The 25,441-nt window shown below is 44.3% G+C and overlaps 1 protein-coding gene across 2 annotated transcripts; it reads right to left on the bottom strand.

The window, feature by feature from the left end:
* Positions 1-278: 278 nt before the first annotated feature.
* SARS1 (seryl-tRNA synthetase 1) lies at positions 279-22,923 on the bottom strand. 2 transcript variants are annotated; one of them, XM_058538691.1, is made up of 12 exons: positions 22,726-22,923; positions 13,356-13,426; positions 9,264-9,341; positions 8,127-8,285; positions 7,016-7,159; positions 6,090-6,245; positions 3,332-3,553; positions 2,356-2,485; positions 1,930-2,087; positions 1,600-1,674; positions 1,097-1,226; positions 279-735 (listed from the first exon to the last, which is right to left on the bottom strand). In XM_058538691.1, exons 1-12 carry the CDS (start codon positions 22,859-22,861, stop codon positions 578-580), a joined length of 1,617 nt encoding a protein of 538 aa, XP_058394674.1. In that variant the 5' UTR covers positions 22,862-22,923; the 3' UTR covers positions 279-577. The 2 variants fall into 2 exon arrangements, with proteins under 2 accessions (XP_058394674.1, XP_058394675.1); XM_058538692.1 differs by lacking the exon at positions 1,600-1,674 and having other exon boundaries at positions 22,726-22,921.
* Positions 22,924-25,441: the final 2,518 nt, after the last annotated feature.

Genomic DNA, 25,441 nt, shown 5'->3' with positions numbered 1-25,441 from the left:
CCTTTCCATGGGGCCCTTCCTTGGGAACAGAAGTGCTATGAGGCTTTCCATATGAACCCTGGTCTCTGAGCTAGTCCTACCTAAGTGCTTTTAAGCAGGTGCAGATTTACAAAGGAGGATCCTGGCCCTTTTCCTACAAGGTTGTGTGTCTAAGACTCAAAGTTTTCACTTTCTCCTTGAGGCTTTACTAAATCTACCTCTGCTTTCACCTACCTTCTCAAAGGCTCTCTGACTTACTAAATGAAACAGCCTTATTTAGAAGGAAAAGTAGAGGTGAGTATGGTTCCAGGGAGAACTGTCAGAGACAGGGTTCAAGCCCTAGGCAGAAGACTGAGGAAGAGTCCTAGCCCTCCCCAGAGATGCTTTATTACATGGTTTCATCAGTCATCAGTGATTGGCTCCTATGCCCATGCGAACAGACAGAACGCTGCGTTGTACATGGCAGACAGTTCCCCTTCTAGCAATGCAGTCAGATGGGGCGGGTGATGAGAGGGTACTTGGTTGCCCGGCCTGTGGGCAGGCTCGGAGATCTCCGCCGACAGAAATGAAAGCCTGGCGAACTGGAGGGAAGGAATGTTCAGGAGTCAGTGACCTCTATGTTCTGCAGCTGGCTTTCCAGGGTGACATCTCTTGCTGCCCCTTTCTTTTTGCTGCCCTCATGCTGCTTCTTCTGCTTCTTTGATGGCTCCTGGTCAATGGGGGCAGGCTTCACAAAGGGGATCAGTTCTTGGAGACCTGGAAGGGAAGAGCCAACCAGATAACCTCTTGTTTCTTAGGAGTCAAAGCCCAAGAACCTCTGGGGAGAGTTCCACAAGACTACGATCCCTTTGAACAAAAGGGCACCCACAATGGGCACTGCTTTCATTTGTTCTTTTCTTCCCCAGTCTGAATTTTAGCTGCAGTTAAATAGAATATCATACCTGCACTGGCTACTTTCTCAACCTTGCCCCGTGCAATGCCCAGCACCAGAGGACAGGCAGAGTTTTAGGGACTGGGTCTGAACAAGAAAACTCGGTACATTCTGAAAGGGGCTTGCTATTCAGAAGAGTGTGAAGACAGACAAGAGGAGGAAGATGGGCTGGGCTGGAAGTCTTACCTGGCGGCATGAACTCCTTCAACTTCTCAGGCACGATGATGCCCTTCTCCGTCTGGTAGTTCTCCAGGATGGCGCAGATGGTCCGAGTAGTGGCGCACATGGTAGCGTTGAGCATGTGGACAAACTCCACCTGCGAAGAGAGGGTCCTCAGAGGGAGCAGCTACACTCAACCCTTAGCTGGCCTTAGTGATGACCAGGAACCATCCACCCAGCCAGACTCCCCCCACTGCAACTATCCAAATCAAAATCATGCATTCTACCCATTATCGATCTTCTTCTAAACTTGAATTCTGTTTGCTATTTATTGCCTATTAGATAACTCCAGGAAGATTCCTCATGTCTCCAAGAACGACAAGTGGTAGGTCCTAGTATTTTGAGGAGAGTTGGGCCGTTTGAGGGAATGAAGAAACTACCAGAGTAGTTTGAACCCCTTTCAAGTCCCTGACTTGGAGAAGATTAGGGCCTGAAAATTGGGTTTGAAGAGAGAAGCTTACAACCCAGACCTTCTTGGGTGAGGAGAAGAGGGAAGACATTGCCTCCGACTTGTTCTGTGTAGACAAATGGGGATTATTCTTTATCTGGAGTTACAGAAAACAAAGCCAAAAAGAGAAAAGCTAGAATTACCTTGTAGAATAGAGCTAGATTCAGCTTTCTATCTAAAAGGACTCAGTTCTGATTCAGTAGAAGTCATTTTCAGGTTCCCTTTTTGGTCTAGATTGAGAAGCTCAGATTTTCCCATGATGCTGGGAAATAAAGTACTCCAAGGGCTGTGAAATAAGACGGATCTACTCTGCACTGAAGGGCCTGCTGCCGCCTCCCCAGGGGCCATCTACCTTGTCCATCATCTTCTTGGTTTGCCCGTATCGGATTCGGAGCCGGCGAGCCTGATAGTCTGTGCAGTTAGAACAGGAGACTAACTCACGGAAGGCTCCTGAGCCTGGAAACCAGGCCTCCAGGTCAAGCTTCTTACTGGCAGCATGATTCAAAGAACCTGTAAGGAAAAACCCCTAGAATTCATGAGGGACGGATGGTATTTCAGAAGGCTGACCTTCAGCAAACTTGAAGAATTCTTTAATTCACATCCTATCCCCAGAAGTGAAATCACACCCAGATATTCTTATCACCAAACACTCCCAAGTGAGAAGAGTGTGATATTTTAATTAATGTGGGCAATTAATTGGACTGTGAGCTATTTCTTTGTGTGGCAGCTCCACGGGTGAGGGCGGTGTTGGTGGGACACAGGACAGGGAGGCTGGTACCTGAGACAATGTTCACAATGTGGTAGGGGATCCCCAGAGACTGGTAGAACTCCTCAGCAGTGGCAATCATCTCTTCAAACATCTCCCACGACTTGTTGTCGTGTGGTGAGGAGTAGACGAACTGTTCAATCTGCAAAGAGGGACCCAAGGAGACAGCGATGATGGGACAGCGTGAATAAACTAAAGGACCGAGGTGGGAGATAGCCTCGCAAGGAAGACCTGTTCCTACACCACTGGGAGACAGGCGGGGAGGGCCCCCAGCAAGAGAGCTTGGTGCTGAACCGGACTGGGACTGGAACAAGAACAAATGCTGAGGGCCGGCCCGTGGCGGAGCGGTTAAGTGCGCACGCTCTGCTGCTGGCGGCCCGGGTTTGGATCCTGGGCGTGCACCGACGCACCACTAGTCAGGCCATGCTGTGGCAGCGTCCCATATAAAAAAAAAAACAAAAGTAGAGGAAGATGGGCACAGATGTTAGCCCAGGGCCAGTCCTCCTCAGCAAAAAGAGGAGGATTGGCATGGATGTTAGCTCAGGGCTGATCTTCCTCTCACACACACACAAAAAAGAACAAATGCTTATATAGAGAGTTTACCATATGTGTGCCAGGGGCTGTTCTAAGTGCCTCATACATATTAATCAGTTTAATGCTTGCAGTAGGCCTATTGAGGTAGGTGCTATTATTATCCTCCTTTTACAGAGTAGGAAACACCACAGAGAGGTTAAGCAACTTGCTCAAGCTCACACAGCTAGTAAGTGGTGGAGCTGGCACTGGGACACAGGCAGCCTGATTCCAGAGACTGTGCTCACAGACACTCCACCACGCACTTCTCAGGCTCTTCCCCAGAAACAGATGGTGGTGAAGAGAGGAAAGACTGGAGCCAGGGTGGGCCTGAGCAACACAGATCCTGTCTCTCCTCTAATCACCCTGGGCAGATAGATAGAAGGGTCCTACTCCTCGCCCTGACCTGTCTACTCACCTTCTCAAACTGATGGACTCGAAAGATGCCACGGGTGTCGCGGCCGTGGGAGCCCACCTCCTGGCGAAAGCAGGTGGACAGGCCAGCATACTTGATGGGCAAATCCTCTGGCCGCAGCCACTCATCCCGGTGTAGCGCAGCAATGGGCTGCTCTGAGGTGGCAATCAGGTATTTCTCATCATAGGAGTTGTCATCAGACTTTTCACTGCCTTTGCCAATCACCTGTAAGAGGAGGGACCTTTACTAGTCAAGAGTGAGGGAGGAGGACCTCAGCTTGAGCAAGAAACCACAGGGAAGAGATGAGTCATGGGACAGGAAGAATTGCCTTTATCGTTGCCTGGGAGTGAGCAGGGACACTAAAAAGACAAGGGAGAGAACGGGTCAGCCCCAAATGGGGTCCCTAATAGAGATCAAAGAAATGCAAATTAAAAGGAGATAAAATATTCTGATAATATTTTTTACGTATCTAATAAATAAAACATTTATAAATGATGTATAATGGCCAATACTGACAGGTGTGCAATAAACCTGAGCTGGTAGCAATATAAATTAATCCACTCAACAAATGTTTGTGAGGCATTTGCTAAGTGCCAAGTCCTTTTTGCCAATGCTGGGCAGAAGGAGACATGGTCTCTGCTTTCTTGGTGCCTGCAGGTTAGTCTAGTGAGTATAGTCCTCAAAGAATCACTTTGGTGTTCAGCTGAAGAAAGTAACGTAAAAGAAAAAAAGCTACCAACAAGACAAAGTTCATTGTAATAGTACTTATTAATAGCAAGAAAGCCCCCTAAATACTTGACAGGGGAAGCGCTGACTGTCCTACTTTCAGTCCGTGTAATATTCTGCAACCATTAAGAAATGATGCTGCACAGAAATTGAAATATAATGATGTACACTTGAAATTTATATAATGTTATAAACTAATGTTACCTCAATAAAAAACAAGAAAGAAAGAAATGATGGTTATGAAGACCATGCAGTAACCCTGAAAAATGCTTTACATGTAATGCTAAGTAAAAAGATATTCTATATACACTGTGATTAGAAGTATGTATGACATACGTATGAAAAAAGCCCCCAAAAGAATATTAAAATGACAATTGCTGTATCAGGTAATGGGAAAGGAGATGATTTCCTCCTGCCAATTCCAAATTTTCTGTGATGTGGTATTACTTTAATTAAAAAAACAAACCAAAAAAACAAAAACAAAGGTAGGGGAGGAAACTTTCTCTGGGCCAGGGTTTGGGGACCTGGAAAACTACCTTGCTACCTGACAGTGGGAATTTAGCGCCTTGTGAAGCTATTCACATACAACATAGAAAAACTCTAGAGCTGTACAGTCTAATATGATACAGCCACTAGCTACATACGGCTATTTAAATTAAATTAAATTAAAATTTAGTTCCTCAGTTTGCATTAGCCACATTTCAAATATGGCCACATGTGGCCAGTGGCTGCCATACTGGATAGTGCAGATACAGAACATTCCCATCACTGCAGAAAGTTCTATTGGAGAGCGCTGCTCCAGAAAATGAATCAACTCAGGTTTACATCAGGCAAGAAGTGCCAGTCAAAATTCCTCACTGCTGAGCCCTGTGATTCTCCCTGCCTGTGGATCTCAGAAGCATCTGGATGGAGGATGCAGGAAACACAGGGAGCACCTGCTACCTAATACTTCTCATAATCCTCCGTGTAAGCTTCTCCCTGGCGTTACCTGCAGGGCATCCTTCTAAAGTTCTGTTAGTGACTATCCAATCTTGGGGTTGAGATGAGAAAAGAAGAGGAAAGATAAAACAGGTTTCAGCTGATACATGACCACTTTCCTCATTAAAAGAAAGGAAAGAAGAGAGGGAGGATACCAAGGTTATACTAATGCTCAGGGTTTAGGGAGAGCATTTCATGTCCCACTGTATCTTGAATGAAAACATAACTTTGAACTCATCAAGAGGACCCAATGGGAAGAAAGTTCTAATTATTAGATCCATCTTTCTACATAAGATAAACGAGATGAGCCCAAGAGCAGTTGTGTAACTCCTCCCCCACATGGGTGTTGGGAGGAAATGGCCAATAAGAACAAAGTCACCCACTTCTGTCAGAACAATCTTGAAGGAGAGGGACAAGTGAACTCCGCTGCGATGGACAGCCGTTAGCAGAGACACTCTAGAAATTCTGAGTGCTGCGTGTAGACTGGGGGTGCTACAGCTGGTGTTAGAGCCAGCTGATCAGAATGACCTTCTGAACTTCAACTTGAATCTTCTGGCTCTCCATGAGATGATCCATGGCTGAGAAGGAGCCACAAACTGGAAGCCACATCTATCCCAAGGAAAGTGTATCTTGCCCTATGGAAGCTTCCAGTCTGGGGTCAAGATTGGGAAGACACAGGAAGATCAGCCAGTTCTACAATTTCCTTTTGTCCAAGCACTCAATAAATGTGCTTCTTTTCTAACCAAGCTCATAATGTTAAAGTATGCTCATTTAGATACATCATACAGATCACTTGGGGGAAAGATAAAATAGGCTGTATGTCTGCACTGTCCAATATGGTAGCCACTAGCCACATGTGGCTATTTAAATTAAAATTAATGAAAACTAAAGTTTTACTTCCTCAGTTGCACTAGCCACATGTTAAGTGCTCAATAGCCACAGATACAGAATATTCCATCATCGCAGAAAGTTCTACTGGACAGCGCTGCTCTGTATCTTTGAAGTCAAACTTCATAACTTAAGAAGTCATTCTGCCAAATTGCCCCTGGCTACTCACCTTATAAAGTTCTTCATCAAACTGGCTGAGCTGTGCTACCTCCTGCATGACCTCCTTCCTCATGAAAAAGGGGGTGTAAATGGGAGTGTAGCCTCGATTTCTCAAGGTGCGAAGGGCATACTGGATGAGCGCCTGTTCCAGGAACACCAGGACCCCCTAAAGGAACAGAGACACAGCACTGGGATTGGGTTCTGTGGCCATCAGGTTCATCAGTTAGAATTCACATTCAGGACACAGGAGGCCAGCAAAGATTGTGGATCCCAACAAATAACTCAAGAGATTCTTTCCTAACCTCAATGCCCAGCCTATCACCCGGGCACACAGTAAAGAGAATTCTCTTTAACATACCAAAGCAAGGGGAAAGGATCATTGGCCCCAGGTGCATGAGAGTTTTCTTGTGCTAATTCTTACACAACACCGGACTCATTTGTGCATGTGGAGCATACCTATGTATGTGTATATATGTGCAGTATTTCCAAAATTACGTTACCATGTCCTTCTGGAAGGCTTCCCTGAATTCATCTGCCCTCTGTCCCAGCTTGTGTGGGTCTGCCTCTGCCTACCCATTCTCACAGCACTCTGGGCCCTCTCACACCACAGCACTTGTCACAGTGGGTTTTGACTCTACTTGTCTGACTGTCCAATTACTGTCCAATGGAGCTCCTTAAAGGCAGAGACTGTTCTGATTCAGTTAGCAAAACATATATTCATATGGAGGATCACTTAGTGGCTTCTGTTCTAGGGAAGCCTCATAAGCACTCTCCTGCCTTAGAAAGAGAACTGCATCTAATTGACAATGGGTTTGCTCTAGAAAGGCGAGAACAAGTGGTGGATTTGTAGGCCTCTTTAAGTAGATCATGTTTTCTGCATTTTTTTTTTTTAGTTCCTTCTTTATAACCCCATCCCAACTGGTTCCCGAATCTTACCTTCAGGAAGTACCCTCGACTCCCAGCCACCACGGCCCCCTTTTCGCCTTCAAAGCCATCTACCATCACCACCAGGTCCACGTGAGAATACTTCTTCCTGACTGTACAGTCGCCCCAGATCCTCTCCACTTTGTTGTCCGCATCCTAAGGAAACAGGACCAGGAGAGAAAGATGCATGATCTCGGAATTCTACAATCTCTAATCTTTCCAAAGGCTATTCCAAGAACAACCTAGAGCTTTGCGAAGACATTGCTTAACTCAAACACTAGGTCTGTTCATTGTTACAGAGACTAGAGAGGGAATTTGCTAGAGAATTTGTGCTCAATAGAAAAATACTAATTAATTCCTAGAAGTGATTCTAGCCATGAACTAAAGTCATGATTTTCCAAAAGATCTATCGTATTCTCTCATTTTTTTTTTACCCTTTTAAATGACTCCTTGAAAATCCTGCACAAGGACAACCCTCCCCAGGACAATCAGCATTGCCTGGGGTGCAGAGGAGAATGTAGATTTCTTTTTTCCAGGCTCTTATTGGTCCGGGGGCCACATGAGGGCGGGCACAGGCCCCTGACCTCCCGAGTCTGCCATCCCAGCCTGCAGTGAGTTTAACGTGCGTTCACCAGGGAATGAATGAAAGAGGCACAGATGGGCCCTGCCATGGCTGAGGTGTCAGGAAACAAAGGCTGGGCTCAGGGCAGCTTTGTGCTGGGGAAGCTCCCACTCAGCAGGAAACTTTTATCATGCAGATTTCCCTTCAACCTGTGGCTTTTCAGCGGGGTGTGGGTGAGGGGTGAGGCTGATTTAGCAGATCCCTCCCACGAGACTCCTGCTACCACGGGCAACACACAATGGAGGACAGCAGCCTGATTTAGAAGAGATTCTGTGCCAGAAGTCTCCTCCTACCTGCTGTCTCCGCTACTTCCCAATCAGGCAGGGATCTGACTCTTTCAATTCTCAATTGGTGGGCAGAGCAAATATACAAAGAGCCTGCTTCTGACACAAGCCCTGTTACAGAGAGTGCCAGTGTGTCCCAGTCCTCCTCCCACCCCACCCCCTTCCCAAGAGAGAGGAGCGATGTAAGACAGCTGCCTGCTGTGGCACTGACGCCTACCTCATCATTACTGATGGGCACAGACGGATGCAGAAGGTTCCCGATCTCTCGGAGGTTCTCAAACCGCTCTGCTTCCAGCTTTATCCGCTCAGCATCACACTTCAGGATGGCTTCGTCGATGAGGAGTCGGACTTTTTTGATTTGTGAGACTTTCAGGTTCTGTAGATGAATAGGCCCGGCCGGACCGAGGCCAGAGTGAGTCAAGGACAGAGCAGGAAGAAGACGCTGTTGCCCTAACCCTGGTGCGCTCTAATGACAACCCTTGTGACAGCATTTAAAAAACTGACAATGAAGGCTTTCAAAGACCTGAGATTTATTTCACACAGGGATATATACAGTCTTGCCCTACATATCCACTGGCATTTTCTTTTGGGGTATCTAAGGCAGAGATGCATAAATTCTGGCCATTCTTCTTGTCCCTATAAATCTCAGGAGTTTTAATACTGTAGCTCTTTTCAGAGCTCTTTCCCTTAACTTGCACGTTCTGATATTCCTCATTAAACCAATTTAGCACTCTATTATGTACTACATTTAATTGTTCTCTAGGAAGATGATAAATGTATTAGGAACAAGAGACGGAACAAGAGACTTTGTCTTAAGCTTATTTTGTATTTCTTATTGCAGGTGTTTCAAACTGTAGCCTGCTTTCTTGGGGGGAGCCCTCAGCAGGGAGGGCTGGACGAATTGCACCCCCAAACTAGCCCTTCAAGCACAGCGTCTTTGCGTTTTTGTATTTATGCTCTTGCTATGCTTCTGTGTTACAGGTTTTAAGACAGGGTTTCATGACTAAAAAATTTGAAAATTACTGTTCTAGGCTCATTGTAGTCAATATTTACTGAACTATAGTAAATTGAAAAATTCCTTGACTTTGTGAAAATGGAGTAATATAAACCAAAAATAGTTCAGTTCCTTTTTTCTCTTCTTCCTACCCTTGCCTTTTTCACTTCATCTGTCTCCATCTCTGCTGTCTAATAAATACCCATGTATAGAGTATAACAAGAGTGGATGAGGACATTTCCCTGCTGCAGAAATTCAAGGATGCCACAATGCTGTGTGGAGCACTTGCTTGTTTAGGAACAAAGGTATGATAAAAGGACAGAAATCCCAATCTAGAAATAGAAAAAGACAATAACTTACAGTTAAAGTGTCTGCAGTGAGGTCATCAAGATTTAATACATTCTCTGGAATGGACTCATCTCCCACTGGCTCTTTTTTCTGCAGGAAAAAAGACCACTATTAAATAAAAGAAAATTTCTGACATAGTTTTATAAGTGCATAGCAAATTAATATATCATATAAACTAATTACAGACCTTTCTATATAACTGTCTTTAAAACACGCAACACATGGGAGAAAAATCTGTAAACTGGAAACAAGAAGTCACAGTTTCAAGTCCCTGTCTTGCCACTTTCTAGCCTTTTGATCCTGGGCAGATCGATTAACCCAGCAGGGTCAGAGGGTTGACATCATCAGGAATGCAAGAAGAACGTCTGCTCAGGAGCCAGCGCTGGGGCAGACGCCTGGGTGTGAATTTGTGAATCCTCATCTACCTGCCGAGAACAATCCCAGCACTGAGCACTGAGGCTAAGGGGAAGAGACGGGTGGGATTATGGAATGTTAGGGAGCCAAAGAAAACAAAATTTTTCAGGAAAAAGTCACAAAATCTGGAACTAAGGTTAGAGCAATCAGTGCAACTTGACAAAGCAGCAGGGGTGAACCCAGGGCTAGACTTTTTCCCTCTGGTTTCTCTCTTCATCCTTATGATATTCTGCCAAATCATCACTTCTAATCCTTGCCCAGAGCCCTGGGAAAGATAATTTTAAGAGTCAAATCTTCCTAAATTAAAAGGAGTTAAAGAAAATCATCAAAGGCCATTATAACCAGATATATAAGACCTCAGCAAAACTCGAATAAAAATAAGTTGAGAAGATTTAGGGTCTGCTTTGCAAGTATAAATAAAATGACATGTAGAAATCACCTTCAATGTCCTAAGGATTTTCAAAAATTCTATACATATAATAGGCAATTATCTTTATACAACCTCATATCCCACTGCACAAAACTGAACCACGAGAAAGGACTAAATCTTCTTCTAAGGGTTGGGGCAGGCCCCGTGGCTTAGCGGTTAAGTGCCCGCGCTCAGCTGCTGGCGGCCTGGGTTCGGACCCCAAGCGCGCACCAACGCACCGCTTGGCAGGCCATGCTGTGGCAGCGTCCCAAATAAAGTGGAGGAAGAGCGGGACGGATGTTAGCTCAGGGCCAGTCTTCTCAGCAAAAAGAGGAGGATTGACATGGATGTTAGCTCAGGGCTGATCTTCCTCACACAAAAAAAAAAATTAAAAAAAAATCTTCTTCTAAGGGTAAAGCACAGAAATCCTTTAGGCTTGTTACACATTCTCATCCACCAGAGCGAGAAGTCAGGATTCTAACCATAACTCAACTCACACCCTTCATGAGTCAAGCAAAACCATCTTAAAAAGTTGGAAAAGTCTGAAAATATCAGAATAAGTCTCGATAAGAACAAGCATAGACTACTGAGATAGCAAAAAATGGCCTAAGGGCCGGCCCCGTGGCTTAGCGGTTAAGTGCGCGTGCTCTGCTGCTAGCAGCCCGGGTTCGGATCCCGGGAGCGCACCGATGCACCGCCTCTCCAGCCATGCTGAGGCCGCGTCCCACATACAGCAACTAGAAGGATGTGCAGCTATGACATACAACTATCTACTGGGGCTTTGGGGGGAAAAATAAATAAATAAAATCTTTAAAAAAAAAAAAAAGAAAAAGAAAAGAAAAAAATGGCCTAAATCTCAAGATTTTCCATTTGGTAGCCAAGATGGCTGAGGCTCCCTTGCTACCTGATAATCCCTCAGGGCAACACATTCAAGTTCTGAGTTCAAGTTCTGGCTCTGCAGCTAACTAACTTATGGTGTGATTTTAGGCAAGCGCCTTAATTTCCTAAGCCTACTCCCTTACCCTTTTAATAGGGCTGATAATTGTACTACCTACAGTCTAGGTTTGCAGCAAAGATCAAAACCAAAATGAGATGTATATGAAAGGGTTTTGAATGCTTTCAAGTGCTATACAAATTAAAGTATTGCTAGTACCACTCCAGTGGACAGCAAAGAGAACACTCCTTGCAGAGTTAGCGGTAAAGGGATCTGAGAATGTTACTGCAGATAAAAACACTTACTCCCATCTTTTTGCTATGAAAAACACTTGGCTGGCACTATCTGTACATCCCAAAGAACACCCAGGCAGGAGTATACATAGGAATTAACATAATTATGGGGCCTCTGACGTGCAAATGATTAAGCATCATTAGCATCTTAGGAAGAAAACCATATGATTATCGATATCCATTTCCACAGCCAGTCACAAGCTGAAAGTGTAACAATATACTGTTAAAGAGAAAGATGCAGACTATCATGAGGTGGAAGGTGCTAGAATCCCAAAGGAATCTTTCTGTTATGCTCTTTACTGGTTCAGGTTCTACAATTTAAATTTTTTGGTTTAGTTTAGAGGTTTATGACTTAAAAAATGAGACAGACTGTAGGGTGCATTTAATATGTTTTTTAAAAAGTGATTAAGGGGCTAAAAGTATTTTTGAAGAAAGATTAAAAACATGAACTATTCTGGATACCAAAGCAAGGTCAAGCTGAAATTTATTCTTCAGGCATACGAAGGATTTTTTGGATGAAGGCCAGTAACTACTTGCCATCAACTGTTACTCGCAATTGCTGAATAACTACAATGTTCTAGGCATTGCGCCAGGTTCTCTACATTTAAAAAATTTAGCTCTCATAATTCTGTTCTCTAGGTGAGTGTTACACTGTCATTTCACAGATGAGAAAACTGAGGCTTAGAAGTTAACTTGCCTAAAGTCACACAGCCACCAGTCCAGGATTTGGACTCCACATCTGTGCTCTTTTCATTAAAGAGCACAACTGCACTGGGATAAAGAATCTGAAGGCTGCCATAAGAAAACCTTCTGGCACTGTCGGTTGAGCTCAAGAAATAACTGGAAAGGATTACTGGTGGAATTTATATTCTTATTATAAGAACAGAATAGGACTGGCCCCGTGGCTTAGCGGTTAAGTGCGCACGCTCCGCTTCTGGCAGCCCGGGTTCGGATCCCGGGTGCGCACCGACACACCGCTTCTCCGGCCATGCTGAGGCCACGTCCCACATACAGCAACTAGAAGGATGTGCAACTACGACATACAACTATCTACTGGGGCTGTGGGGAAAAAAAGGAGGAGGATTGGCAATAGATGTTAGCTCAGAGCAGGTCTTCCTCAGCACAAAGAGGAGGATTAGCATGGATGTTAGCTCAGGGCTGATCTTCCCCACAAAAAAAAAAGAAAAGAGGGCCAGCCCCATGCCTTAGCGGTTAAGTGCATGTGCTCCGCTGCTGGCGGCCCGGGTTCGGATCCCGGGCGTGCACCGACGCACCGCTTCTCCGGCCATGCTGAGGCCGTGTCCCACATGCAGCAACTAGAAGGATGTGCAACTATGACATACAACTATCTACTGGGGCTTTGGGGGAAAAATAAATAAATAAAATTATAAAAAAAAAAAAAGAAAAGAAAATTATCCTTCAAAAAAAAAAAACAAGAACAGAATAGACACTGAATGACTTGTGTGGTAAGAATCTTATCTTGCTATAGACTGAATGTTTGTGTCCCCCAAAATTCATATGTTGAAGCCTAATCCCCAATGTGATGGTATTTGGAGATGGGGTCTTTCAGAGGTAACTAGGTCAGGAGGGCAGAGCCCCCATGAATGGGATTAGTTCCCTTATAAAAGAGATCCCAGAGAGCTCCCTCGCTCCTCTCCCATCATGAGGACACAGGAAGAAGGCTGTCTGTGAACCAGGAAGTGGGCCTTCACCAAACACCAAATCTGCCGGTGCCTTAATCTTGGACTTCCCAGCCTCCAGACCATGAGAAATAAATTGCTGTTGTTTATAAGCCACCCAGTCTATGGTATTCTGTTATAGCAGCTCTAACGGACTAAAATATATCTGAAGACAGGAGATGGACTCACCAATCCCTTAAAAGTGCCTCTTAGTTCCCCTGCCTTCCTTCCTTTCTTTTTAAAATAATATGCCCCCTTTGGTCAGAAATTCAGTATCTCATAGAATTAGACACCAAGTTAGAAATTATGTCAGTATTCACTAAGAACAAGATTAAATATCTCTGCTCAAGCTCTCAAGGCTGTTAGTTCTCTTACCTTCATCTTCTCTCCAATTGTCTTGCTGCACAGGTTCTTCAGCTTGTTCAAGTTGTCTGCCCGAAATCTGCCTGAAGAACAAAGAACCCAAGGATATACCAAAGATGTGCACATAATTAGGATACCTCCGGCTCCTAATCATGGCTCCTTAAGACCGATCTCAGCCCAGGCCAAAGTGCAGGCAGAACTAAAGGATCTGCCTTGTGAAGCTGTAAAATCTTACAGCTTTAGAGCCCCCAATTTAGCGGGCATATATTGGTGACGACAATAGGGTTCCCCAGCATTTGGTGACAAGGAAAAGGCCATTCTGGGACTGAAATTAAAAAGTATCATAACCTGGATGATGCCACTGTAGAGTGACATCTGAGAAAACTGGAAAATACTCAAGTAACTATAACCTGCTCAGTTATCTTAAAATACATTTAAAGAAACTATGTGGTATGTCCCAGAATCTGGAAAGAGGATAGTCATGTTTCCATTACCATGAACTTGGTTGCTACATCTCTATGCTAGAAATGGTTAATGCTATTCCCTTTGCTCTGACGAAATGCTCATCTGGCAGCCTTGAGAATAATTTAGTTTCTTATACTTTGGTTTCCTTTGGGGAAGAGAGTGCACTAATCAGCCTACATAGGTATTCTGGCCAAAGTAACATTGCTATTGTGATTCATCAGTCTAACTCTGATCAGCAAAAGTTGGACCTCTTGAATCTAAGCTTTAGGAGCAATACAGTAAAAATCAAGCTTTTGACAGGTAAAATGATGACTAGAAATGAGACAGCACCTAGAAATAGCTATTGTTTAAGGTTTAGCAAACTTTAAAAAAACTGAACTAAACTAAATTTAAACAAAAACTTTAGCACAAAACAATACAACTACTTTCTCATTCACTTATTCACATTGATTACAGAGATGGGAAGAGATTAGTGGTTGCCAGGGGTTAGATGGCTGAGGGGAAAGGGAATCGACTCCAAAGGGATAGCAAGAGAGATCTCTGTGGTGATGGAACAGTTCTGTATCTGAGAGTGGCAGTGGTTACAAAAATCTACACGTGGGGCTGGCCTGGTGGCGAAGCGGTTAAGTGCGCACGCTCCGCTTATGGCGGCCTGGGGTTCGCAGGTTCCGATCCTGGACGTGCACCGACATACCGCTTGTCAAGCCATGCTGTGGCGGCATCCCCTATAAAAAGTAGAGGAAGATGGGCACGAATGTTAGCCCAGGGCCAGTCTTCCTCAGCAAAAAGAGAAGGACTGGCATCGGATGTTAGCTCAGGGCTGATCTTCCTCACACACACAAAAAAAAATCTACACGTGATAAAATCACATAGAAACACACACAATTGAGTGCATGTAAAACTGGTGAAATCTGAATAAGGTTTGTGGATTGTAGCAACGCCAAATTCTTGGTTTTGATATTGTACCAGCTATGCTTGACGTTATCGTTGGGGAAACTGGGTAAATGGTACACAGGACCTCATTGTACTATTTTTGTGACTTCCTATAAATTTATATCTATTTTGAAATAAAAAGTTTTGTGTTTTTTTTGTGAGGAAGATCAGCCCTGAGCTAACATCTATTGCCAATCCTCCTCCTTTTTTTCCCCCAAAGCCCCAGTAGATAGTTGTACGTCATAGTTGCACATCCTTCTAGTTGCTGTATGGGGGACGCGGCCTCAGCATGGCTGGAGAAGCGGTGCGTCTGTGCGCGCCCGGGATCCAAATCCAGGCCGGAATCCAGGCCGCCAGTAGCAGAGCGCGCACACTTAACCGCTAAGCCACGGGGCTGGCCTGAAATAAAGTTTTTAAAAATTATTTAGTCCCTCCTATTTGCAAGGCCCTGTGCTAAGTGTTGAAGTGTTGGGAATATAAAAGAAAACACCGTGCTAGGTGCTGGGAAATAAAAGAAAATAAGATAATTAAAAAACAATATTAAGGGGCCGGCCCAGTGGTATAGTGGCTAGGTTCTCTCCCTCCGCTTTGGCAGCCCAGGGTTCGCAGGTTCGGATGCCGGGCATGGACCTATGCACCCCGCATTAAACCATGCTGTGGCGGCATCCAATATAAAGTAGAGGAAGATGGGCACAGATGTTAGGTCAGGGCTAATCTTCCTCAGCAAAAAAGAGGAGGACTGACAACAGATGTTAGCTCAGGGCCGGTCTTCCTCACCAAAAAAAAAAAAAGGGCAATATGAAACCTGAATGTTTAGGGGCTGGCTGGTGACGCAAGCAGTTAAGTGTGTGTACTCCGCTGCGGCAACTCGGGGTTCGCAGGTCCAGATTCTGGGCGTGCACCGAGGCACCGCTTGTCAAGCCATGCTGTGGCAGTGTCCCATATAAAGTGGAGGAAGATGGGCATGGATGTTAGCCCAGGGCCAGTCTTCCTCAGCAAAAAAAAAAAAAAAAAAAAAGAGGAGGATTGGCAGATGTTAGCTCAGGGCTGATCTTCCTCACACACACACAAAAAAAGTTGAATGTTACAATTAATGAATATAGTATATCCCTTCATTATCTTTAATTTCTCTCAGCAATATTTTGTGGTTTTCAGTGTAGGGATCTTCAATGTCATTTATTAAATATATTTCTATCAGATGCCTTGTTAATTGTTATTTGTATATAGAAATGTCATTGATTTTGTATATAGTATACAGTGATCTTGCTAAATTTATTTAGTTTTAATAGTTCAGATTCTGCATACACAATCAACTCATTTGAAAATAATGACAGTTTTACTTCTGTTCTGATCTTCTATTTCTTTGTCTTGCCTTATACCATACTGTCTGGAACCTCTAGCACGATGTTGATTAGAAGTGGTGATAGTAGACATCCTTGTCTTGTTCCCAACCTTGGAGGGAAAGCAGTCACTATTTCATCATGAAGAATAATGTTGGGGGCCGGCCCGTGGCGTAGCGGTTAAGTGCGCACGCTCCGCTGCTGGCGGCCTGGGGTTCAGATCCCTGGCGCGCACTGGCGCACCGCTTGTCAGGCCATGCTGTGGCGGCGTCCCACATAAAGTGGAGGAAGATCGGCTTGGATGTTAGCTCAGGGCCAGTCTTCCTCAGCAAAAAGAGGAGGAATGGCAGAGGTTAGCTCAGGGCTGATCTTCCTCACACACACACACACACAGAAAAGAACAGTGTTGGCTATGGGTTTTTTGATAAGCAACTATTATTAGATTAAGGAAGTTTCCCTCTATTCCTAGCTTGCTGCATTTTATCACAAGCAGTTAGATTTCCACACACACACACAAAAAAACTTTAATCCCTATCTCACATCATATACCAAAACCAATGTGAGATAAATCATTTACCTAAATGTGAAAGGTAAAGGAATAGAACCTCTAGAAAAAAAATTGGAGAACTTGGGATATGAAAAGATTTCCTAAACAAAACACAAAAAACACAAATTACAAAAGAAAAGATCAATAAATTGGACTTCGTTAAAATTAGGAACTTCCATTCATTAAAAGACTGAAAGTGAAAAGGCAAGTCACAGACTGGGAGAAACATATCTGCGATATATGCATCTGACAAGACCTTGTATACAGAATAGATAAAGAATTCCTGAAAAATAATAAAAAGAAAGGCAATCAAAACTTGGTCAATGGGGGGCCAGCCTCGTAGCTTAGCGGTTAAGGGCGCGCACTCTGCTGCTGGCGGCCCGGGGTTCGGATCCCAGGCGCGCACCGACGCATTGCTTCTCCGGCCATGCTGAGGCGGCGTCCCACATACAGCAACTAGAAGGATGTGCAGCTATGACCTACAACTATCTACTGGGACTTTGAGGGGAAAATAAATAAATAAATAAAATTATAAAAAAAAAAAAAACTTGGTCAATGGGCTTGAACAGACACTTCCCCAAATAGGCTGTCCAAATGCTAACAAGTATGTGAAAAGGTGCTCAGTATCTTTAGTCATCAGGAAAATGCAAATTAAACCACAATAAGAAAGCACTCTAGATCCGCCAGAATGGCTAAAACTGCCAATGCCAAGGGCGAGGACGTAGAGTAACTTGAACTCTTCTATGTATATTACTGGTGGGAGCATCAATTACTACAACCACTCTGGAAAACTATTTGGTAATATCTACTAAATCTAAACCTGTGCCTACCCTATGACCCAGCAATTCTACTCCTGGGTACACACCCAACAGAAATGAGTGATTATGTCCACCAAAAGACACACATGACAATGTTCACAGCACCTTATTCATAACACCCTCAAATTGGTAACCATACAAATGTCCATCAATAGAACTGATTGGTATATTTACATGTTGGAGTACTATAAAGCAATGAAAAAGAACCACTGTTACACATAATGACATGGAATAATCTTATAGACATAATTTTGAGAGAGAGAAGACATGTGCAAATGTATATACTATATAAGTCCATTTACATGGAGTTCAAAATCAGGCAAAAGTAATTTATGGTGACAGAGGGCAAAATACTGTTATTTTTGGAGGGGAGAAATAACTGTGAGGGGGTGTGAGGGAGCCTGCTGGGGTGTTGCAAATGTCTTAGATCTTGATCTGAGTGGTGGTTACATGGGTGCACAGATTTGTAAAATTCGTCAAGTGCACATTAAGACTCGTGCACTTTACTGAATACATTATGTCTCAATAAAAAATAAGTTTAAAAGGTTGTATATAAAAATAGTATAAATGCCACAAGAGATATATTAGATAATATATGTAGAGCACTCAGCAAATGAGGTAGTGCCAAGGGAGCAGAGTTGGTTGGCAAAGAGGGCTGATGGGAGTGAGGGCCATATCCACCCTGATAGGGAATATTCCAAGAAGAAGCAACAGATTTGGAGCCATTCCATTTCAGATGTGTCAACCAGCGATAGGCCACATTCCAGTAAGAACTCAATTCGTCGCCCAAATTTGCAGAAACAAAATGTGATTTAAAAGCTGAGCTTTTTATCAGAAAGCTTTTTTGATGTTTTAAGTGTTATGTGACTTGGTGAACTTTTAAAAGACAAAAATGCTACTTTTAAAATCCCAGATATTCTGAATTTTAGAAAACCAATCAATTCTGATCCAGTGTCGTGCCCAAGTACCTTTTTTTACAAACAGGGACCCATGCCACGTTGCTTTTCATATTTCTTTTTTTTTTTTAATGTTGCCCAAACCAAAAGTAGCTTTTTTTTTCTTTGCATTTTGCTACTTTGCAGTATTTGTGTGTGGTTTTTTTTTTTTTTCCTTAATTTGAAAGGGACAGCACTGTGTATGTTTATAAACTAAATGAAGATACAATATTATTTTGTATAAACATTCATCTGAGAACAATCAGAGCAGTAGCCACAACGTGCTGACTCCTTTGCAGCACAAACCTGGTCATCTTAATGACTGCACACGAGGAAGACTTGAAAAATCACGTGGATTCGTATTACCACCCCTCTCATTTCACTGAGTCTTCTGATCAAAAAAGCTCCATAGCGTATCGTTTTCTTTCTTTCCTTTCTCTTTTCTAGAATTGGATGGTTGTACCAGAATGGGGGAAAAAAAAAAAAAAAAGAAGAAGAGGCAACAGTCATGGATGTGTGAAAGTGAGGCAGGGTGCCTGAGAGTTACTGTAAATATCCAATGAGAACACCATTACCCTTCAACCTTGTTCCCAACACAGACACAGATGAAAAGAAGTTAATCTTGTTAATTTGCTTTTTCCTTGTTTAACCTGAGGGATGACTCAAGGGTCACCAGGATTTATGAGCTTGTTTTGCAGAAGAAAAAGAATGCCTTTAAGGAAGATCCGATCAGGAGACAGCCCCTAGCTGCTGTGATGCCCAGGAGTCTGATTACCCAAGGGCTTATCTGGAGTGAAAATCTGGCGGGAAAGAAACACGGATTTCCCCTTTCTTTCTCCCGAAAGTCCTCCTCCCAAGCCCCTTAGCTCTAGAAAGACCCCCTGCTTTCTTCTTCCTGGAAGGTGGATTTGAGAGACTCTATCCTCCTGCCTTCTCATTTTGGCCAATTTGAATAAACCTTTCTCCATCTCCAAGCACAGATGTCTCAGTCATTGGCTTATTGTGCATCAGGTACATGAACTTGAGATTAAGAGGTTCAGTATCAAAAGAGTATATGAGTAGCACTATAAGGCTGGAACAAAGAATGGAGGGCATCTGTGGGAGAGTGATAGATGATGAGACTAGAAAGTTAGGTAGGACTTTGTAAACGGTCTTAAGAAATTTGGATTTTTATGCTTGAACGCTACACTGTTCAATATGGTAGCCATTAGCTATATGTGGTTATTGAGCATTTGAAACATGGCTAGCTTGAATGGATATGTACTGGAAGTTGTAAAATATACACCAGATTTTGAAGACTTGTAAAAAAGAGAATGTAAAACATCTCAATAATTTTTATATTGATTATGTGTTGAAAATACAATTTTTTGGATATATTCAATTAAATAAAATACATTACTAAAATTAATTTCATGTTTTTCTTTACATTTTTTAAGCGGCTACAAGAAAATGTACAATTACACCTGCGGCTCACATTATATTTTATCAGACAGCACTGCTTTAAGGTATGAAAGGCACTGCAAGATGGAAGCCTGGAAGTAAAAGGATTAGATTTGCATTCCAAAAAGATCACATCCTAGATGTGGCTCAGGACTAGGTAAAACTGAAAGCAGTCAGAAAGTTATTCCAGGGCCAGACCAGTGGCGCAGCAGTTAAGTTCACGAGCTCCGCTTAGGCAGTGGCCTGGCGTTCGCGGGTTCGGATCCCCGGCCGGACCGACCTACCACTTGTCAAACCATGCTGTGGCGGCGTCCCATATAAAGCAGAGGACGATTGGCACGGATGTTGCCCAGGGCCAATCTTCCTCAGCAAAAAAGAGGATTGGCATGGATATTAGCTCAGGGCTAATCCTCCTCACAAAAAAAGAAAGTTATTCTTTTTTTTTTTTTGTGAGGAAGATCACAAGAAAGTTATTCTTTTTTTTTTTTTTTTTGTGAGGAAGATCAGCCCTGAGCTAACATTCATGCCAATCCTCCTCTTTTTTGCTGAGGAAGACTGCCCTGGGCTAACATTCGTGCCCATCTTCCTCTGCTTTATACGGGACGCCACCACCGCATGGCTTGACAAGTGGTAGGTCGGTCCGTGCTGGGGGGATCCGAACCTGAGAACGCCAGCAGCGGAGCGCCTGCACTTAACCACTAAGCCACGGAGCCAGCCCAAGAAAGTTATTCCAAAGGTAAGGGCCTGGCTTAAGGTGTGTGGACCAGGGTTAAGAGGAAATAACTTCAATTGATAGTAAAGAGAAATCGCATTCAGGATAGCACTTCTGAGGGGAGGAAGAGAATTCCCGTAGTTAGCAGAAGATTTCAAGATACATGGAAATCTAGTGGCTTTGGAAGTAGCTGAGACAAATGTTTATCATATGGCCAAATGTGTCCTCATTATATTACACTGAATTAAAAAGAAGAAATTGCAGTTCGAATCCTTGGAGTTAGAAGAGTTGTGGTAAACTGATGTGGTGATCAGACTCCCGTGTTCTACACAGAGTGCTAGCGGCACCTTGGAGGTCTACAGGCCGACAAAGAGGTGTAGTTCTAACAGAAGGCCTCGCGAAGCCAGCTGTGTCCTCAGTCAGGGAACATGATCTGAGATCATAACGTGGCTCGGGCTTATAAATCCTTGTTGCAGCTAGTGATAGATGTTGCAGATAATGGTAACCTCTGATCTGAGATTCAGATGTAAAGAACTTTGATACAAGATCTGTCAATGTCCAACTCAGGCAGCTAGCGACTTAGGAAAAAATCATTAACTCCCTTTAACTGCAAAGAGAATACTGGTAAGGGGTGTCAGGTAGAAAAGAATCAAATCAATAGATGTGTTGGAAATAAACTACATAAACTGCTTTTCATACAGAAAGGCAAAGTGCTCTGAACACAGAAGATATTCATGAATTCAACAAACCTTTGTCAAGCCTTTACCAAGGACCAGGTGCAGTCTAGTTATGGGATTATATGCATACACGTGTATATGTATATCCTGTATGTATATGTATAAGGTAGGTACTGGGACATACAGATGAAGAAAACACAACTTTGTCCCTGAAGAACTCATCCCCTTACCACATATCCATTGTCACATAAGAGACAGAACTTCCCGTAAATGTGTACATTATACACAAAAGACTAGCTAACACATTCAAAGCCATTTAGCACTGGCCAGTGGCTAGACTGATACAAAAATCTGATACTTCTGACTCAGTAAAATAGTGTCCAGTCTACTTTTTTCTTTCCATTTAATTTAATTCTGTTGCAACTCAAAACTTCAGATTCAGATTCAGATGGTGGGATCTCACAGTTAAACAAACTACCACATCAGACTGACTGCCACGTACAGAATCAGCAGACAACCCGAGTTAAACACATACTCTCTTGGGACCCAATACCCTTATAAATTTAGGAAAATCAATTTTCCTAATAGAAATCCACCACACTCTCCGACAGCGACTGCCCTTGCAGTGTGCTGTCACAAACCTGGCTCTCAGCTGGTTGCAGACCTATTGCATCAGACAAAATGAATCACATGTGCTTGACAGCACCCGGCCAATCAGTGACTACTCCAGTTAATCTAGGCAGAGGTTGATAGGCAGAGGGTTCTATGGTTTTATTAAGCTTCATGAAAGATGCCCGGACCAGTTCCAGGTTCTAGCCCAAATCTGCCAATGTCTTTTCTGGAAAACTTCCACAAATCACAATTAAACAGCTTCAAAATACAAGTTTTTTCTTGCCTCACCGCACCCCTCTCCCCATGTCTGATCTACCACGGAAAAGACTTTTCTCAATTCTTAAACGTATGCTGACAGGTCAAGGGGATGGCCTTCCCAAAAGCTCCAGGATCACTGCTTTTAGCCAGGAGCGACCTCCGAAGTCTCCAAATGCTTCCAATATGGGTGGAGTGAATCACACTGCGCGGCATATGTGACTCAGTCTCAGGCTGGAGCCTTTGATTCTATCAAAATGGAGGGAGACCACTGTGGCCTTGCTGAAGATGAGAAAAAGACCGGAGACGACCAAAGACAGGGTTAGGAAAGGGGAAACCCCCCAAACCTCCCGCCCTGGCTTTCTTCTGGGTACCCTTGCGGCGAGAAGGCTTGACAGCTCTTGAAGCGCATGCGCCCTGTTCCTCCCTTGCCTGAGAACCCCCGACGCGTCCTGGAAGGGAGCTCCCGCGGCCCGGCAGAGGAAAAAAGTGGGTCGGTCCCGGCTCCCAGGGTGCGTTTTGGGGGATAGGGAGCGCCTCGGAGCCACTGCAACGTGAGAGGAAGCTGTGGCTCCAGGAGCGGTAACGCGATCCGAAAGATGAAGTTGAGATTAGGACCCGGGATACCCCGCGCGTCCCGGGACTTACATCGTCGCCACTCGCCGTCTGCCTTCACTAGCTGATCCACTAGTCCCGGGTCCTTGAAGCGCTTCTCCTGCGTCTCTCGGATGAGGGCTGGGTCCCCTCCCTTATCCACCCGAAACAAGTCAAGATCCAGCACCATCGTTCTTTCACTAGGGCCAACACGAAGGGATGTGGGGAACTCAGCGCAGTAGCTTGTGACTGACGCACTGCGCCGGCGCGCTGACCCGCCCTCCCCGCGCAGGCGCAGCGGGAGTGCGCGGGCGCCCCCTCTTGGCCGGAAGCGGCTTGTTGGGGGCGGGGACGCGGAGGCGAGGGTGGAGTGGGTGGGCGTGGTCTTCTTGGGCTGGGTCGGGATCTGGCCTCGCTAGCCGGCTTTGTCAGCTTCTTGTGCTTTCTCCCCAGCTCTGCCCACCTCTGTCGGGGCTCTGATTGTCCCATAAAAGTGAGTGCCTCAGTTTCTTCCTCATGTTAAAGGGCATATTACAGGCGAGGCAGAAGGCTGCGAAAATGATCCCTGGCTTGGAAGCTGGCGCCTGCAGTAGATGCCAGTTTCTGTCTTACATCCTTGGGTCCTAAGGCCGGACCCTCTCCCTGAATCTCTATTCTGTTCTCCATCTTGAGACAAGAGTATGGCTAAGCGTTTTAGTCCCTGGATTACCTCAACTCAAGATTCCTGCTCTCCTGCCTTAGAGCTAGGATACCTTTCTTAATCTGATCATTGGGTAAACCAAAATGTCCCTTTACAAACCCTGAAGATTACAGGGTTGGAAAAGTGCATTTGCAATGTTTTAGAGAAACATATGAGGAGACTTTTCGAAGGGGAAAATACCTAGCAGATTTGAAGGCAGTACAAGGTATTGAGGTCATGTCTTGGGTCTATTTGAAAATTCCTTGAACAAAAATTTCATCATATTTTCATTTTATAGCATTCAGGCTTTTACACTGAAATATTCTGGTTGCTGATTGGAGCCAAAGTTATCAAAGAAGCTCCCTGATAACAAGAGGTTATTTGGAGGATTTGGGACTAGGCGTTCTGTTTCCCCCATCCTTCCACCTTACAGAGACTTTCTGTGTTCCCCACCTCGAATGCCCCAAAGCTAACTGTGCTAAGACAGTCCTGGTCTTACGCCGCTTGAATGTGCATGTGTGATGAGGATACAGCATTGCTATCCCTACTCCCCAACAGGCGTCTGCCAAGCCAACTCTGAGATGTAGGACAGGGCTGATAACAGCGGTGGAGCTGACAAGTGGAGATCCAGAGGGAGGCTTAGGAAAGGGGGTGGTCTGGGGTTGTCCCTCTTAGGTTCAGCTTGCCTAGGATGTTAGATTTAAAACCAGTGGAAAGGAAGTGTAGGCAGCTACAGTCTCTGAAGAAAACATGTAAGAAGACTGTCCTCAAAGCACTGGGTTTCCTGAAATCTTCTGAGGGCAAAGTCTGTGATGGAGGTCTGACTGCTTCCAGTCAGTGAAGGCACTGCCAAGAGTATTGGCTGTTAAATTTCAAAACAGTGATGGGTATTCCTGAGACTGCCCTGGGGCCCAGGCCTAGGGAGGAGGGCCGCTGGGCCAATCCTTAGGGAGGTCATCAGTATAATTGGAAGCATGACCTTAAAATTCTGGCCTCTCCAAATTTTCTTAGGAATTTTCACCATTAGTCTTATCATCAGATTACAGACATCTTCCTTTAAAACGCTCATGTTAGCTGATAAGTGTAACAAATTAATGTAACAGCATACTTCATTTATCAGCTTAGAATCATGGGATTTTTAGAGCTGGAGGTGAATCTTAGCTATCTGCTAGCCTAATAATTCTTAATCTTGTCATCACCTTGTCCCCCATGTTTTAAAATATTTTTGTCCTACAAACATGATTTAAAAAACAATAACTCATTTTCCCTTCTTATTAATCAGACATACATAGCTGCCAACTAGCATTTCTGATTAGCACGAAATAACCAGTGTTAGTACGCTGAGTAATTCCTGCCAGAAGCTAACACAAAAACAAATCAACATCATACTTTAGTTATGAAGTGATGGTGTGAGGCCATATACCACTTTTGGATGTGTGATTTCTGTTAGGCTTTGATACTGAGAATAGCTCTTGAGTGCTGCATCTGAGGACTCAGGGGTTCAAGGACCCCCAACTAGACAACAGCTAGGCCAACCCCTTTATCTTCTGTATGAGGAAACTGAAGCCCAGGGAGGTTAAGCAGTGGAACCAAAACCTGAATACTGGTTAAGTGTCTAAAATAGTCTCTTTGGGCTTGTCCTTTTGTTAGCATTCCTTAGCAGAAAACAGGGCCTTGAGGAACTTGGCTAGAAAATGTGGCTTTTTCTCATAGGGCAGAGACCGCTGGATATCTGCATCTTTATCTCCATAGGACCTGCCCAGGGCCTTACACATGGTAGGTCTTATTACATCCTGTTGGGTAAGTGAGTTGCAAGGAGTAAGCTGAGGGGTTAGAAGCTTGTTGCAGGATCAGGGAGCAGAATCCTAGGTGAGATACTGCCTTGGGGGTCCTGGGCAGGTAGCGGGCAGCCCAGAGGGAACCTACAGTAAGGGAGCAAGAAAAGAAGGCAGGGCACCCAGCCATAGAGGCCATCCTCAGTTTTCGCCAGTTCAGAGCTGGCTGATGTGGGAGGGCTCTGTGGGAGGGCTCTCTGGGGCCTCGCTTTAGCACCTCTTTGCATTCCTCTCTTTGTCTTGGGTTTGGAGTTGG

This window comes from Diceros bicornis, chromosome 4 (genome assembly GCF_020826845.1).
Source record: "Diceros bicornis minor isolate mBicDic1 chromosome 4, mDicBic1.mat.cur, whole genome shotgun sequence".
NCBI lineage: Eukaryota > Metazoa > Chordata > Mammalia > Perissodactyla > Rhinocerotidae > Diceros > Diceros bicornis.
Note: the sequence above shows the minus strand (reverse complement) of the source record. Positions and strands in the feature narration are given on the sequence as shown.